Source organism: Rhinichthys klamathensis, unplaced genomic scaffold (genome assembly GCF_029890125.1).
Source record: "Rhinichthys klamathensis goyatoka isolate OS25496 unplaced genomic scaffold, OSU_Roscu_1.1 h1tg000161l_1, whole genome shotgun sequence".
Taxonomy (NCBI): Eukaryota; Metazoa; Chordata; class Actinopteri; order Cypriniformes; family Leuciscidae; genus Rhinichthys; species Rhinichthys klamathensis.
In genome coordinates this window covers 4,228,407-4,245,310 of record NW_026606695.1, presented here as the reverse complement: position 1 = coordinate 4,245,310, position 16,904 = coordinate 4,228,407, and the positions used below count along the sequence as shown (strand labels likewise).

At 42.5% G+C, this 16,904-nt stretch overlaps 1 protein-coding gene across 7 annotated transcripts in view; it reads right to left on the bottom strand.

Moving 5' to 3' along the window:
- brsk2b (BR serine/threonine kinase 2b) overlaps positions 1-16,904 on the bottom strand; it is a 144,055-nt gene that overhangs the window by 66,910 nt on the left and 60,241 nt on the right. For all 7 annotated transcript variants that reach the window (XM_056259054.1, XM_056259055.1, XM_056259056.1 and 4 more), the window contains exon 2: positions 1,988-2,082. In XM_056259054.1, coding sequence (XP_056115029.1) covers positions 1,988-2,082 — 95 coding nt within the window. The remainder of the gene's footprint in view (positions 1-1,987; positions 2,083-16,904) is intronic.

The following is a 16,904-nucleotide window of genomic DNA, read 5'->3' as shown; positions in this document are numbered from 1 at the left end:
GAAGATTAGTCATGACTTTGGGAAGTGCGCAAGAACCGCAGGTTGTTGTTTCGCTCTTTTGCCTCCACTGTCGATCCCCGCCGTTCAAAAAATCTCAGATACATCTAAGGAGGCGTGCAACATCTGAAGCTGTTTTTACTACAAGCATATCATTTTCTCCCCCGCCTCCCTCCTCAAGCCAATCATGTTAGGTTGCCATGACAACAACCCCTGAGAGAAGCTAAAATAAGCAGGAGATACAATGCAATGGGTTACGTGACCTTCAGAGGACGCGACTAACTATCAGTCATGGAGGCGGATTTACTCTGAATTTACGTTAGGATCAGACAGCATCTGTTTGTTTCTGAAATTATACAGCTTGGTGAGGAAAGTAAACTATGACAATCAGATGCACAAAAGGATGCCTGCACAATCAGACTCCCTTAAGGACTAGGTCTATTTCCTGCAGAGAAGCAATTTCCCTCGCAGTCCAAACACCTATGTGTGAGCAGGGGGATCTGGGGACTGCATGTGGACCGGATGACTGTAAAGCTCTATCTCACATCCAATTACAATGAGGAAACAATCAGCTCATCTAAAATACTGCTGCCCCACAATCCACCAGGAGTTAATGAGCCATTAACCATTTAATGAAATCCACATGATGTTGGATGGACACTGAGAGGAAATCACATTGATTGGGTCAAAAGTTGAGGTGATCTGCAGTATTTTTATGTTAAAGCTCCATGAATTTATAAAGCAAAATGGCAAAATCAGCAGTATCTTAGGTACATCTTGTTATTTTTGCACCACAGTAGCAGTTTGACAATTATTCACTCTGTAAAGCAAAGAAAAACTGCTGACTTTCAGATAATGTTATAATAAAAACGGGTGTGTGACCACCATATATGTCCAGACAAAAAAAAAAAAGACACAAAACACTCTATTGAAAACAATTAGACTTAAGAAAGATTAATTCATTCAGTTAATTTTTCAACAGTCCTGAGATACTGTATGTCCTAACACATAAGATCAATTAGCATGACGTTGTCCAATTATATATTTTCCTTGTCACAAATTGCCCCATGAAATGTGCGATTTGTGTAAACAACCCAAATTTTGCAGCCACATCTGTGACATTTCCTGACTCTTTTCTGATAATGCTATTGGTGGAAAATTCATTCTTTGTGAACAAAATGGTATAAGAACAGCTTTGTCCCTGCAGTGATTAATCATATGAATGGTAATAAGATGAAGTAATGGGTTTATTAAAATGTTTTAATGGTTAGTGTTGTTTTTATAGTGTCGTCTATTGTATTGTCTATGATATGTATGAGAAACAGCCTGAACATATTCACTGAAACCTAATATACCTACGGGTGTAAAATAAAGGAACCTGAACCTGAATTTCTCTCCAACATTTGGCTTTCAACAAACACAGAGAGGGAACTTTCCATTTGATGAGCTATGTATGACGTGCCACTTTCATAAGAACTAGAGCATCACAGATGGAGAGTTTACAGTGCACGATTCAAATCGGATAATGAACGATAAGAGATAGCCTTAACTAAACTCCTGCTAATTAATGTCCAGTCTGATAGTAGGCCTATGAATCTCATTGCCACTCCTTACAAACTACTGAAGATGGGTAAAAGAATTCAGGGTAATCCTTTCATATACTCAAACAATCCACTGACGGCAGTTCAGCAGCCTGTTTGTACTCAAAAGACTCCATGTTTTGTTGCTGTAGCAAGAACCTTGGCATAATTAGGACAGAAATTGCGCTAACTTTCCCTTTCAGCAAGATACATTTTTTTATAGCATTGTGACAGAATGAGCTTTGTGAGTCTAAATAAATGTAAATCCTCAAACTCACCCACCACAATGTAATTGTAATGTAAGTGACAGATTTGGTACAAGCAGCCATCTTTAATTGACAATTCCATTTTAATTCAGCACAGAGAGACAGGCTTGAAGTACATAAAAAAAAAAAAAACCACAATCTTACCTTCATCAACACAGATTCGCTGAGTTTCTCCCGGTTAACAATTTTTATGGCAACTTTCTGACATGTGACACAGTGGATTCCCAGCTTCACGAGGCCTGGAGCGAGAGTAAAAAGAGAGAAGAGAGAAAAGAAATTCTGTCAACACGCATAAAAAGTACATCAACCTAAAAAGCACTCAGATGATAAAAGGCTGGTCCCAGCGTGAGTTTCATTTTGGCAAAATGAGAATTCTCCCTCTAAAGCCCCCTGGTATCCATAATGTGACAACCAGGGGCACTTTTCATGTCGCAAAGTAAATGTCAGAGAACATACATAAACACAAACAAGGCCAGATCAGAGTCGAATCCCCCTCAATGGCTTTTTGTCATATCAACGATAAAAGACTGTCACTACGCTCAAAGGCTGACACGGGCAGAAATCATATTTGGCTAAATGCCATGTCTGTGCATGCCTTTATTACCCCCATACATTTTTCAGCATGGCTCTGCATATCAAACTGTTGATTTCCCTGAAGGTTTACACAGGGGGCAGAGGGGATATAAAGACCTGACAGGTCTCTGGATCTCTTTTATATGTATCTCGTTAAAGCCCAAATGGCATCTTGCGCCACTTTCACAACATTCCATTGATGTTGTATCACAGGTTTGTAGAGGTTGTAGATTGCGACGCTCCGCAGACGCAATCTACACCCTCACACCGGACTCGAGGGCGCAGCGGAGAGCGTCCGGGGACCTGATGAATATTTCATCTTGCCATTATTGCCTTGCGCTGAGATGAACACACACAGACATGTGTAAAATGCCACATGGCGGCTATGCAATTGTGAGTCACCGGCAGAACTTTCGAGGAAGACAAAAGCCTGTAGCTGAATACAAAAAGATGTTGTTTTTGCATACACAGTGAGAAAGAAACTCAAGAACTCTGATGGCCAATGCCAAACCTGATTTAAAGACTAACATGGCATGTTGTGTGGCCAGCATGAGATGCGTCTGTGCTAGTGTCCCCACCAGGCTTCTCAACCATCTAAACCAGCAAGACTTCCTTGATCAACCAGCTTCAACACTACCTGCAAAATTCTGCTGGTAAAGATGCTAGTCCATAAACTAGATCATCACCAACCAGTCTGAGGTCAATGACACATTAGACGATCCACTACAAAGAAAAGGACAAATCTTCTAAACGGGAAGAAATATCTAGTTTAAAACACGTGTCGAGTTTGTGTTTATAAATTATTTGTAGACATCTGAATCTTTAAAAAAGTGACATAAAAGGTGACTTAATGTAAAGATTTTCAGTTAAGCCAAGAGTCAAGCCACATGAAATTTTAAACCTAAATTGAATAATATTTTAAAATTAATATGTTTAATTTAAAAATATGCTCAGCACCAGAATTATGTATGAATTTCATTTGTATTGTTTTTTTTTTTTAATTAATAGATGAATCCCAAAAAACTGGCATGATCAGTGAATGAGAGACTAGAGTTGAAGTCTCCACTCTCCTGGCTTGTAATTATTTAGGGAGGTCAAAATCATCTAGTCTGAAAATGATGAAGCTCTAATGTCAAAAGGCACTTCAAATTCAAATTCTTCACCTTTCTAATCATTAAAACATACGGCAAACCTCTCTCATAAATTGGTGCAATGGAAACTATGGAAACCTACATGAGCACAACTAATCAAAGATAGGCTAAAGTTAGGCTAGCACAATTCAGTCAGTGTTCTGTGCAAAAACACATTAACATGAATGAGTCAACAACGTTCAAGTCTCTGAAGCAAGTAAACAAACAGAGTTCTTGTCATTTGCAGAGAAAAACAACACTCGCCCATAAGAGATTTCTCAACTTGACGCACACCAAAAAAAAAAAAGTAAGGTTACAGAGTTGCAAAGGAGGCGTGTGTGAATAAAACGTCTGCAAGCAATGGGAATAGTAGAAAACAATATGCTATGAAAAAAGAAGAACAACCCGTAATATAGAGCGTTGAATGAGTTGAAGTGGTACTTGACGAATTAGGTGCCCGGGTGGCTAAGGGTTTGTTCAAATATGAACACCAGTAATACACTCTTTGCTGCAAAACCATTTTGGTTCCACAAAGTACCTAACAGTTAGAATAACAATTTGTATTGTTATTCTAAAGAACATTTTGGTAACACTTTATTACAAACATACATTAATAAAGTACTTACAAATCATTTGCAAACCATTATTTTATAATTAATTCATAGTTTATATATTGTAGTCTCTACATTGTTAATATATTTTAATATATATATAAACCTAATAACCCTTACTGATGCAGTGTGTGTGTGTGTGTGTGTGTGTGTGTACTTCATGTATTTGTTTAAAGGACTTAATTAATGAGATTTTTCAATGTTCTGTGACCTAATCTAAGGTGAGAACTAATTACTCCTAATTAATCATATTAACATCTCCTTTACTTTGGTTTGAAATACTGTACATTACTTAGATGGTTAATACGTTGTTAACAAATAATAAAAAAAAACATTGTCTAACTATTTGTATGAGCTAATTACACAATAATTGTGTTAATTACATTGACAATGAATGAAGAACCAACAATTTGTATGCTATTAATATACTAATGTAGAGACTACAATAAATAAATTATGAATTCACTATAAACTAATAGTTTGCAAATGATTTGTAAGCACGTTCTTCCTGAATACATATTATAAAGTGTTACCAACGTTGGAATAATCTGTACAACTTTTTCCACTATAAATAAATGTGCATTTAAAGCTTCCATTGATAGATGGTAAAGGCTCTTCAAGGGTGCAAATAAAGTACCCTTTTAAAGTGTATTAATATTAGCCTTAAATGCCGCTAATTAAATGAAAAACCTTTTCTTCCCTTTTGTGACGTATATCCGAGTGAAACGGCTTTTCGAACAAGAAAAAAAATGTAGGACGGGACTTGATTTTATCCTTTGGGAATTGATAGTTGTTGATTGCTATTGGTGGGATGTCATGTGAGTGACAGGCTGTCCCGCTCTCGTACCAGTAAACACGTCATCAGAGAAGAGAAGACATGTTGTTGCAAAGAGAGGGGAGATTATTCCGACTAAAGATTTAGAGAGCATATGACTTAAAAAAAAAAAAAAAGATCTGCACAGATAAATAATATGCAATATTCCATAAAAAAGAATGGTAATATCTAATAGCCTTTCTTGCCATATTTCCCTTCACACTGAGACTCCACCCTCTCTTTATATTTACTCTTTACATAGTAGTAAACTGAAATAGCGCAGCTTTGATAAGCTAACACATACACAGCAGCATGATATCATGTTCTCATGGCTGCACAGTGGAACAGCATCCCCGGAGGCTCAGCATGTGTTCTCGTAGGCTTCCCTCATCCACCCGCTGCAGGGGCTCAACAGATCAATAAATGGGAGTTCATCAGTTAGAGTGAATTGCCTGCTGGTGACCTTCAGCAATAACATGCATCAGTAATCACCAGGGCTTCTCCCATCAACCACCACTCTGTGTCAGATCGTCTTTGCTGTATGTACACACGAACACACTCAGACAATACCTACTTTTCTTCTCACATAGTCTCTGCCTTCTCTTTTTCTCCGTAATCCCCACATTCCCCCAAAGAAAGACACAGTAAAGTTTCTTTTAACTTCTCTGTCTCTACCTAAAAATAAATCCCACGGTAGGCTTTGAGATCCGTTTATTTTGCCGGAACTCTTTTCTTTTTCTTATTAAAGAGCATGTAGCATGGTATTTGTCAGTAAAGTTGAGAACACAATAGATAACCACGGCTCTTGCCAAGGCCCTGTAGTCCCACTCAGATCTATTTTAGATTATTGTTGCAGCAACAGGGCTCCAGTATAAAAAACCATCATTACACAGTGACTGAAACAAATGGAATCGGTTTGAGGCTAAATGTAAAAGGCTACTTATGGTTATTGCTGAAAAAGGTGTTACAGTATGTATGTGAATGGCTTGTGATATTCAATCTGAATGTTGGGCACTTTCTGAGAACAATCTGTAAATGAAGTGTTGTTTATGAACACAAGACCTTAATTTAAAAAAATGACCTACAGTCACGTCTTATCATAGTTCAGAAAACAAAATGTACTGTTTGAGAATATTATTTGTTATTTCCAGTGGGCACACACACACTCCAATCTATTTTTATAGTAATCCGTTCTAGTGAACATCACAAACACACACACAAAATTGCAAACACTCCTGATATAAATCCACTGATGTACAACTTACAATTTGGTTCAATTGGTTATTTGGAACTCTCAAAACACTGACCTACAAAATTCCAGATCAGACAGTGGTATTTACAGGTTGGATCATTGGATCATTGAATTTGAATCGAACCCATGACCTTGGGATTTGAGAACAACATGCTGTTTGAGCTAAAGGAATTCAGCACAAATTAAATCTACTATGGCCCTGGATCAATACATCACACAGACAATTTATCAAAAAGATCATGTTAAATTATTAATATGACCCCTTCCCTACCCACACAGCCACCTTTTTTTGTTAAGTAATGTCAATGTAATAATAGAAACTGGCAGCCATAAGCCTTAGAAGCACTTGTTTCCTTTGCAAAAAGATATGCTAATGTTTCAGACCTCTGACCTTCCACATCCCCATTAACCCATTGAGTGCTGACTCTAAACGCAGCCAGTCAAAAGTGTCTGACAGTGACGCAGGGCAGGTGTGAATCACAGGGATCTGATGAGCGCTTGTGTTCTCTGACAGGCTGTTTAGAGCGGGTCAGCAGGAGTGTCTTCAGCGGTAATGAGGGCTAACCACTGAAAACAATAACACCAACTGCTCTAATAACAGCAAGTAGCTCATAAACCCTAGGAGTCAGGCATCATCTTTTATGTTTGTTTTATTTTCCTCATCGCCTTTACTGTAAAAACCCTTCAATTAATCCTTTTATAGTTTCTGCCTAAGGGCTATGGTGGTCTTGAGATCGCCACCCACACTTTCACCACTGCTCTTCCCTCTGTCTTGTAAGTAACTACCAGCGTTCTGCATTTATTTAAAGGGCTGTTTTTAGCATTTGCCTCTTAGGTCTCACTGAGCAGCTGGATGGAGATAAACGATTCACTTTGCATTTCAAATCACTAATTGTTCAATCGGCTTCCACTGGTCCAGAACCTCCATGGGTTTCTTCTCTTAGAGTGCTTAAAGGGTTAGTTCACCCAAAAATGAAAATTATGTCATTAATGACTCACCCTCATGTCGTTCCAAGCCCGTAAGACCTCCGTTCATCTTCGGAACACAGTTTAAGATATTTTAGATTTAGTCCGAGAGTTTTCTGTCCCTCCATTGAACATGTATGTACGGTATACTGTCCTTGTCCAGAAAGGAAATACAGACATCATCAAAGTAGTCCATGTGACATCAGTGGGTTAGTTAGAATGTTTTTAAGCATCGAAAATACATTTTGGTCCAAAAATAACAAAAACTACGACTTTATTAAACATTGTATTCTCTTCCGGTTCTGCGTTCACGAGTCCGCAGTGACGCTGGTGACGTAAGACGCTCGACCGAACCGGAAGAGAATACAATGTTTAATAAAGAAATAGTTTTTGTTATTTTTGGACCAAAATGTTTTTTCGATGCTTCAAAACATTCTAACTAACCCACTGATGTCACATGGAATACTTTGATGATGTCTGTATTTCCTTTCTGGACAAGGACAGTATACCGTACATACATGTTCAATGGAGGGACAGAAAACTCTCGGACTAAATCTAAAACATCTTAAACTGAGTTCCAAAGATGAACGGAGGTCTTACGGGCTTGGAACGACATGAGGGTGAGTCATTAATGAAATTTTTTTCATTTTTGGGTGAACTAACCCTTTAAGACCTGGAACCTTCTGAAAGACACTTATGTCCTCAAATGTATCATTTTTACTGTAACTAGAGCTTGGCCGCAACTGTAAATTACTGTGAAAAGATTCCTAAAAATGATTGGAAGGAAAAAGGAAGTTATACTCGTCACTACGTCAGACTTGTGAAGGACATGAGAGTTTCATTTATGTAGATTTGATGCGGTGCAAGTAAAAATTAATTTGTAACATTTTATAAAATATCTGAAAAAACTGCCAGTAAGGAGCAATTTTGCATTAAAAATTAATTCAATGAAGCTCATGGTAGAGTATGGTAACACCACATACTTGAACATTAAACAGTTAAGTAAACAGTACATATATTTGAAATAAATGCGGTTCAATTGAATGTTCTATACATCAAAGAATCATGTAAAATATGTCAGTTTCCACAAACATATTAAGCTGCACAATTGTTTTCAACTGTGATTTCTGAAGGATCACCTGACACTTTGCCTTTAAATATGTGTCTTCCAACAAAGATAGTAAAACGTCTCGGTTACGTATGTAACCCTAGTTCCCTGATAGGGAACGAGACGCTGCGTCAAACGCTGCGGGAACGCCCCTGCGTTGTGCGTCATGAAGCACGTATGGAATCAGCCCAATGGAGAGATGAAACGTTATAGGCGGGTGACGTCATCGACCAGGAAACTATAAAGCACCCCTAAAAACACAAGCGCATTAGCTTCTGATAGGCTTGAAGGAAGCGCTAACGGGAGTGCCGGGAGTATGGCGGAGCGACGCAGCGTCTCGTTCCCTATCAGGGAACTAGGGTTACATACGTAACCGAGACGTTCCCTTTCAAGGGAACTTCGAGCTGCGTCAAACGCTGCGGGAACGCGAATACCCACGTCGCCATAGGACCAAATGACCGCCATGTGAGAACTAGCGCACAGAGGACGAGAGCACCTGTGCCCCAGGGGTAGAGCTTAAGTCTAGGTCATAGAACTTAATAAAAGTATGCGGTGAAGACCATCCAGCCGCATCACAAACATCACTCAGGGAAACCCCTGACAATAGAGCTTTTGAAGCAGCCATACTCCTGGTAGAGTGAGCTCGAACAGCCAAAGGTGAAGGCTGGCCAGCCGACTCATAAGCAAATGAGATAGCCTCGACCACCCACTTGCTCATTCTCTGTTTGGACGCCGGACACCCTTTCCTGGGTGGCCCGAAACATACAAAAAGTTGTTCTGATTTCCTCCACAGGGCAGCTCTGTGGACATAAGCGTCTAATGCCCTAACAGGGCAGAGTAAATTAAGTTTCTCCTGGTCCGATGACATAAATGGGGAAGGACAGAAAGCCTGCAGAACCGTAGGTCTAACGACATTAGTAGGGACCTTAGGAACGTACCCTGGTCTAGGATGCAGAAAAACTTTAACCATGCCAGGCGAGAATTCCAGGCACGAGGGTGAAACCGACAGAGCCTGCAAATCTCCGATTCTTTTTAGTGAAGAGATAGCAAGTAAAAAGATAGTCTTAAAAGTGAGAAACTTCTCGGGAACTTCTTCGATAGGTTCAAAAGGAGCTAGGGAAAGACCTTCTAATACAATGGCCAGATCCCAAGTCGGCACCCTCGTACGAACTGCTGGCCTCAGCCTCAAAGTGCCACGGAGGAAACGGGTTATAAGCGGGTGTCTCCCAAGAGAAACTCCACTGAAAGGGACGTGGTAAGCAGCTAGTGCCGCCACATACACCTTTAGTGTGGAGGGGGATAACCCTGTGGAGAAGCGCTCCTGCAGGAATTCCAGCACTGCACCCACTGGGCAGTTAACTGGGTCCTGCAGGTGTTCTCCACACCAAGAAGTGAAAAGTTTCCACTTCAAGGCATAAAGCGTCCTCGTGGATGGAGCTCTGGAGTTAAGAATGATCTCAACAACCTCGGTTGAGAGACCGGAGTCTATGAGCTGGGCCCCCTCAGAGGCCAAGCCCACAGTTTCCACAATTCTGGGCGGGGGTGAAGTATCGTGCCGCCCGCCTGGGAGAGTAGATCCCTCCTGACCGGGAGCTCCAAAGGAGAACCGTCCAGGAGAGAAATCAGGTCCGCAAACCATACTCGGGCCGGCCAGAACGGGGCTACTAGTAGTAGGCTGACCCCGTCCCGGCGGACCCTCTCCAGAACTCCTGGTAACAGAGCAATCGGGGGAAAGGCGTACAGACGTGACCTCGGCCACGGCTGCACCATAGCATCCAACCCCAGGGGGGCTGGATGACTGATGGAGAACCACCGATGACAATGCGTGGTCTCCTTGGAAGCGAATAGGTCCACCTCGGCGCGACCGAAACTCAACCAAAGGAGCTCCACCACCTCCGGGTGGAGTCTCCATTCCCCTGGCCTCGGCCCCTGCCTCGACAGGGAGTCTGCTACCACATTCAAATACCCAGGAAGATACATTGCTCTCAGAGATAGTAGCTTCCCTTGGGACCACAGGAGGATCTGACGGGCCAACTTGTAAAGCCGGCGAGACCGCAGGCCCCCCTGATGATTTATATAAGAGACCACCGACGTGTTGTCTGATTGAACTAACACATGATGGCCTCTCAGGTCTGTTAGGAAGTATTTCAGAGCCTGAAACACAGCCAACATCTCTAGACAATTTATATGCCACGATAGATGATGATCCTGCCACAGACCTTGGGCTGGGCGACCACTCATGACCGCCCCCCACCCTGTGAGGGAAGCATCCGTCGTTAGCGTTATGCGACGACAAAGAGCCCCCAGCACAGGACCTTTGGATAGGAACCAAGTTTCTCTCCACATGACCAGAGCACGAAGGCAGCGCCGCGTGACTTTGAACGTGCGGAGCGGATTTCCCCTCGGGGAGAATCCCTTGGTCCTGAGCCACCACTGTAGCGGTCTCATGTACAACAGGCCGCAAGGTATAACGTTGGACGCTGCTGCCATCAGACCCAACAGTCTCTGAAACTGCTTCACAGTGAGTAGCTGGCCTAGCTTTACTTGTTTCACAGCCGAGAGAATCGAAGCGATGCGGGTCGGAGAGAGTCGCACCCGCATCGAGACCGAATCCCAAACGACACCCAGAAAAGTGGTCTTCTGGGAAGGAGATAATACACTTTTCTTTGCGTTCAGCCTCAATCCCAACTTTCTGATATGAGCGAGGACGACATCTCGATGCCGAATCACCATCTGCTCCGTCTGAGCTAAAATCAACCAATCGTCGATGTAATTGAGAATACGAATGCCCTGAAGCCTCAGAGGCACTAGTGCTGCATCCATGCATTTCGTGAAAGTGCGGGGAGATAAAGCTAGGCCAAACGGAAGAACCCTGTACTGGTACGCCTCGCCCCCGAAGGCGAACCTCAGGAACTTCCTGTGTTGTGGAAGGATGGAAATGTGGAAGTACGCGTCCTTCAGATCTATCGTGACAAACCAGTCCTAGGATCTGATTTGAGACACGATCTGCTTGATAGTGAGCATCTTGAATTTTAGCTTCCCTACCGAGCGATTCAATAGGCGCAGGTCTAAAATTGGACGCAACCCCCCATCCTTCTTTGGAACGATGAAATATCGGCTGTAATAACCTGACTTCAAACTGGGAGGAGGAACCCGTTCTATAGCCTCCTTTTGAAGGAGCGTTTTCACCTCTTGTTCCAATACCAGAGCCTGCTCGGGGCCCACCACTGTGTGCAGAACCCCTCTGAATTTTGGTGGACGACACCTGAACTGGATAGCATAACCCTTTTCTACTGTCTGCAGGACCCAATGAGATATTTTTGGAAGGCTTTTCCACTCTGCCAGAAATTCTACTAAGGGTACCAGTCTCTCGAGACTGGCCTCTGGTGTAACTTGAGCAGCAAACGAAGCGCCCTGTAAGGCCCCTGAGGGCACCGAGGAGGAATGGGCACCGTAAAAAGAGGTGAACACCTTTCCGCCTCGGTGGGGACCACCCTCAGTATCCTGAACGCCTTGGCGTCAGGACTTCTTCTTAGCCGAAGCCTTCTTAGCCAATATAACTGTCCTCAGATCAGTTCTATTGCTAGAAGGCTTCGGCTGAGAGTGTCACGGCTGAGCCCACTGTCCAGCAGGGGGAGCACGAGACGCGACACTCTGCCTCTGCTGCGCTCTATGTGATGAGCTCGTAGACGGCCGGGGCTGCTCCCGCCCAGCAGCCCCAGGGACGTGAACTTTCAGGGGAAGAAACTTTTTAAAAGCTGCAGTTTGTTTCTTCTCTTCCTGGAATTTGTCGATAACTGAGTTTACAGCATCACCAAACAAACCCAGGGGAGAGAGAGGAGCATCTAAAAGAAAAGCCTTTTCTTTCTCTTTAATATTGGTTTGATTTAACCATAAATGTCTTTCTGCGGCCACCAGAGCTGCCATAGAACGACCCACTAGCTTTGGCCGATTCTCTGGTGGCACGCAGGGATAAATCAGCAGCCTGACGCAGTTCGCGAACTACGTCAGTACTGACCTCCTCACTCTCACCCACGTCCCTTAGCAGATCAGCCTGGTATGCCTGCAAGATTGACATAGTATGCAGGCATGACGCAGCCTGACCTGCTGCCGAATACGCTTTACCCACCAAAGCCGAGGTGTTTCTTAAAGGCTTGGTGGGTAATGCCGGTGCCTTAAAAGATGATGCTGCATCGGGGGAGAGATGGCTCGCAAGCGTCTCTTCCACACGAGGCAAAGCACCATAACCATGAGCCTTAGCTCCCATAATATTTGCATATGTCGAAGTCTGGGGACTAAATACTCTATATGACACCGGTTTTCTCCACGATTTCGACACCTCGGTGTGGAGATCGTGGAAAAACGGCAGGCACCGGCGTGGAGGCTGCACACGTGACGGCAAAAATCTCTCATCCAACTTTGATTTAGAAACAGACTCCTGTCTAGTCACTGGCCATTCAATATTGAGTTTTTCAACAGCTCTTGTTAAAACCTCCATAAGCTCATCACTCTCGGGAGTGTGGGGTGGCGAATCCTCCACATCTCCCTCAACACTAACAACATCCAGCTCCTCAGAACTGGATAGCTGCAGTATTGGTGCCTCAGCCCGAGCGGAAGAAACCGCAGCGCGTGCTTCCGAACCCGGGACTGAGGCACTGGATCTCACAGGTGAAGGGAGAGATAAGGCAGAGCCCGTCTCAACCCCCGCTGAGAGATCCATCTGCGATCCCCACGATAAGCGCCGCCGCTCTGCCTCGGCAGAAGCGGGACCCGAACCGCGGGGAGGGCGCACCGAACCGCTCTCCTCAAAGAGCGCCCGGCGGGAGCGAAGCGTCCTTAACGGCAGACGCTCGCAATGCTCACAGTCAGCCCCCTCAAGAGCTGACTGGGCATGCTGCACTCCCAAACAAACAACGCAAAGATCATGTGTATCCCCGCCCGTTAGATAACGCGAGCAGGGAGGAACACATTTCTTAAACTGTTGTTCGTCCGCCATATCTCTCAATATATAGATAAATTGTTTGTGTGGTGCAGGGTATGTAAAGACAGACAATATCACACAGGGACAGATTCACATGTAGCGCGACTGAAAGCACAGAAGCTAATGCGCTTGTGTTTTTGGGGTGCTTTATAGTTTCCTGGTCGATGACGTCACCCGCCTATGACGTTTCATCTCTCCATTGGGCTGATTCCATACGTGCTTCATGACGCACAACGCAGGGGCGTTCCCGCAGCGTTTGACGCAGCTCGAAGTTCCCTTGAAAGGGAACCTGAAATCTGGAACATTGGGGACCAGCCAACAAATAAGAAAATATTAAATATTATGTACTTTCTCAGTTTCTCAGTATAGTCAGTAGAAAGTCCCCACTATGATTTAAAAGAAAGTGTGTGTGTGTGTGTGTGTGTTTGTGTGTGTGCGCGTGCATGTGTGTGTTTACCAGGTGACTGCCTTTTAGAGAGAAGCCATTTGGAAATTTCTCAGTGTGCCATCTGTGCCTGTCAAAATGATGATTGATGATCTTAAAATCTGAATATGAATATATATATATGAAAGTATGGAAATTAAGTTGGTTGTGGCAGTAGTGAAAAGTTACTTTTAATAGCAATCCATTTAGGATGAAGCTACATGAGACAGGGGAACTATCCCCATGAGGGATTCAATAAGCAAGGGATCACTCTCTTTCTCCTGACTCTTCTTTGTGAGCATGTGATGTAGATTGTTGCATTTATCAAGCATCATTGAAACAATCTGAGATGCCATCTGCTAACTGCAAACACAGAGATATAATAAGAGTCTCCTCAGGCAGACAGACTGAAGCGCAATCATGTCCGTCATGCTGTACTCTGAGCAGCCGGGAGTGATTATGGCCTGAATGGCGACTCACCATGAAGGTGGTGAAGGGGCAAAATAAAGTTAATCCCAACACTGTCAGAACATTAACAATGATTTATTTGTGCAGACACATTTAAATAAAGCTCCCTACACAAAAGAACAACTATACAAGCCTGCAGAAAATATAACATTTTAAGGTTGATAGGAACAATGTAACTGTAGAGGGCAAAGTAATTTTGTATATGTAAGGGGTATGTAAGGGGCTCAGTATAAGTTCAAAATGTTAAGCTCAGCATTTGTGGCATAATGTTGATTACAAAAAAAAAAAAAAATAGTAACTCATCTCTTTTTTCCTTTAATTTTTTTTTTTTTTTTTTGAAATTTTAAGCTTATTTTAGAATAGCACATTAATCATGTTTTAATGGGTTAATAAGGTAATAAGTGTTTTTTAGTTTTAGTTTTTCACACACACACATACACACACACATGTGTGTGTCCATCAGTATGTGTGTATGTGTTGTATATTTATACATAACCATTTTTAAATTTAACTGTTTAAGTTTAACTGAAAAATTAACCACAAACGTATTTGCTTATTTAATTAGTAACATAGCAATAAAGCTAAATCTAAAATATTTATGATGCAATTTTTCATAAAATATGATCAAAATCCTAAAAGTTTAGTAGACTTTGAGTAACAGATTTACAGTTTTACTACTGAACTCCACTGTAGTATATGTTTGATTTTTGTATTCTTAACTTGCACGTCACCATCATTGAGATGAATGTGTTGAATGTTAAGGATACAGAGTGGAAAACTTAGCATTAACTTCTTTACTTTGAAAGCTAAGAGCAACAAATTTAGCAGAAGTGCGCATTGTCATTCACTCAATTGCGCAGCAAGACTGGAGCGAAACAGAGCTCGGGTGCTGCTGAAGTGCATAGTTTTTCAGCGACAAGTACTGTATATGCGCAGCGGTCGCACAAATGGTTTGTCAGAGCTGTGCTCTTCTGTTGACAAGCTCAGGTTAATTCTCACACTTTAAAAGTATTTATAGCACCTAATGTAAAAACAAAAAAAAAAAAAAACAGGTTGTGTGACTATAAGAATTGATTACCTCAAAATGTAACCATGAAGGTCCCAGGGAATTTATCTTAATTAAATACATACACCTCTGGTTATTGTTCATGTGCAAGTGATTACCCCTCCCATCTGATGGTTATGCTAATTTTTTTGAACAAAATAGGACTTTTTACATTTAAAATAGTTAACCCTATAGGTCATTTTAAAACCGGGATTAATCCTGGGTATTCATAAACGGATGTTTCACACTGTACATTCCTAAACCCTGGGTTAATTATTTGCATATTTGCCGTTTCAGTGTCATTGACTAGATGAACGCAGCATGCGACCGGTTTACATAAAAGATCTAGCATTACGCATCCTCGTATTGCCGACTGTACTATCGAGTTTATCCTGAATGGACATTTCGGACAAATGTAAAGGTAAGAATGAAACGGTGTCTTCTTCACTCAAAAATTGTCGTATTTTACATTTTTCCTCTCAAACACTGATTTTACTGTTTATACAATGCTCAGTGTTTGTCCAAAGCACGCAAATATGAGTACGCAATCGGTAACATTCTAACACTGCATCGTTTCACACTGTACACGTTTGTCACCGCAATGCAGGGTTAACACCGCAAAAGTTTCATAACCCCGGGTAAAAAGTGGTGCTAAGCCCGCTTCTAAATTACAAGTGTGAAACGTTCCTTTATCCGGGGTTAAAAGTTGTGTTTAGAACCACGATAACCCGGGGTTAAGCGCAGTGTGAAAACCCCTAGTGAGAAAACCCCTAGTGAGAAATACAGATGCAAAACGGGACTGTGAAGTGAATGGAACTGTTATAGTACCACACTGCTGTGTAAAAATGCTTAGTAGACAGTCACTCAATGTTGTCAAGCGTACTCAATTTCAAATAAATCAATGAACTTGAGTCTCAGGGCTTATTTCGGGCTCACGTCCAAAAGCAGTCCCAAAGCTTCTACATGGGATCCCTGGAAGGGGGATGGATTGGACAGCAGACATGTCTCCAGCTGCCCCTCCCAGAAGCACATGCTCCATGAGCATCTTGGGCCCGATTCAAATAAAGCGGCTGCGTGCCAACGACATTAAGCATGTGTTTATTGCTTTTAATGAAAGCCAAGGGGAGACAAATAAATCCTCAAAGGCTAAGCTGTTATTGCTGCCTCCTGGTGGGCTGTGAAAGTGACCTAGACATCACAGAGAAGTGGACACTGAGAGATAAACATTAGACCATTTTTTTTTTTTTTTTACATTGATCCTGTCCCCAATCCAATCCTTAATAACAATCAAATCTAAGAGCAAAACCCAATGCCAAATCCCAAAACCCAATTGTAAAATTGGCACTGGCCAACCAGAAGCATGTGAAGCGCAATACAGAAGTGTTTTGGGGAGGTTTAGTGAGCTTTGGTGGGGGTTGTATTATACCGGTCACCATTGTAGGAGGCTGTTGACATCTCTCTCAAGCACTGGCTGATTCGAGTGCTGCGCCAGTGATGGCTCGCTCATTACCCCACTGCCTACTGTATATTAACAGTCAAGCGTGGGGATTTCTGCCTCTCAACACATCATCTGCTCGCTCTCTCACACTCCCACTCGCCTCTGTGCTTTGCTCTCTTTGCTTTCTTCCTTTTGATCCCCTCTCCTCTTAATTCATTACAGATAAAGGAGCCTCCACAATGGATCTGTCC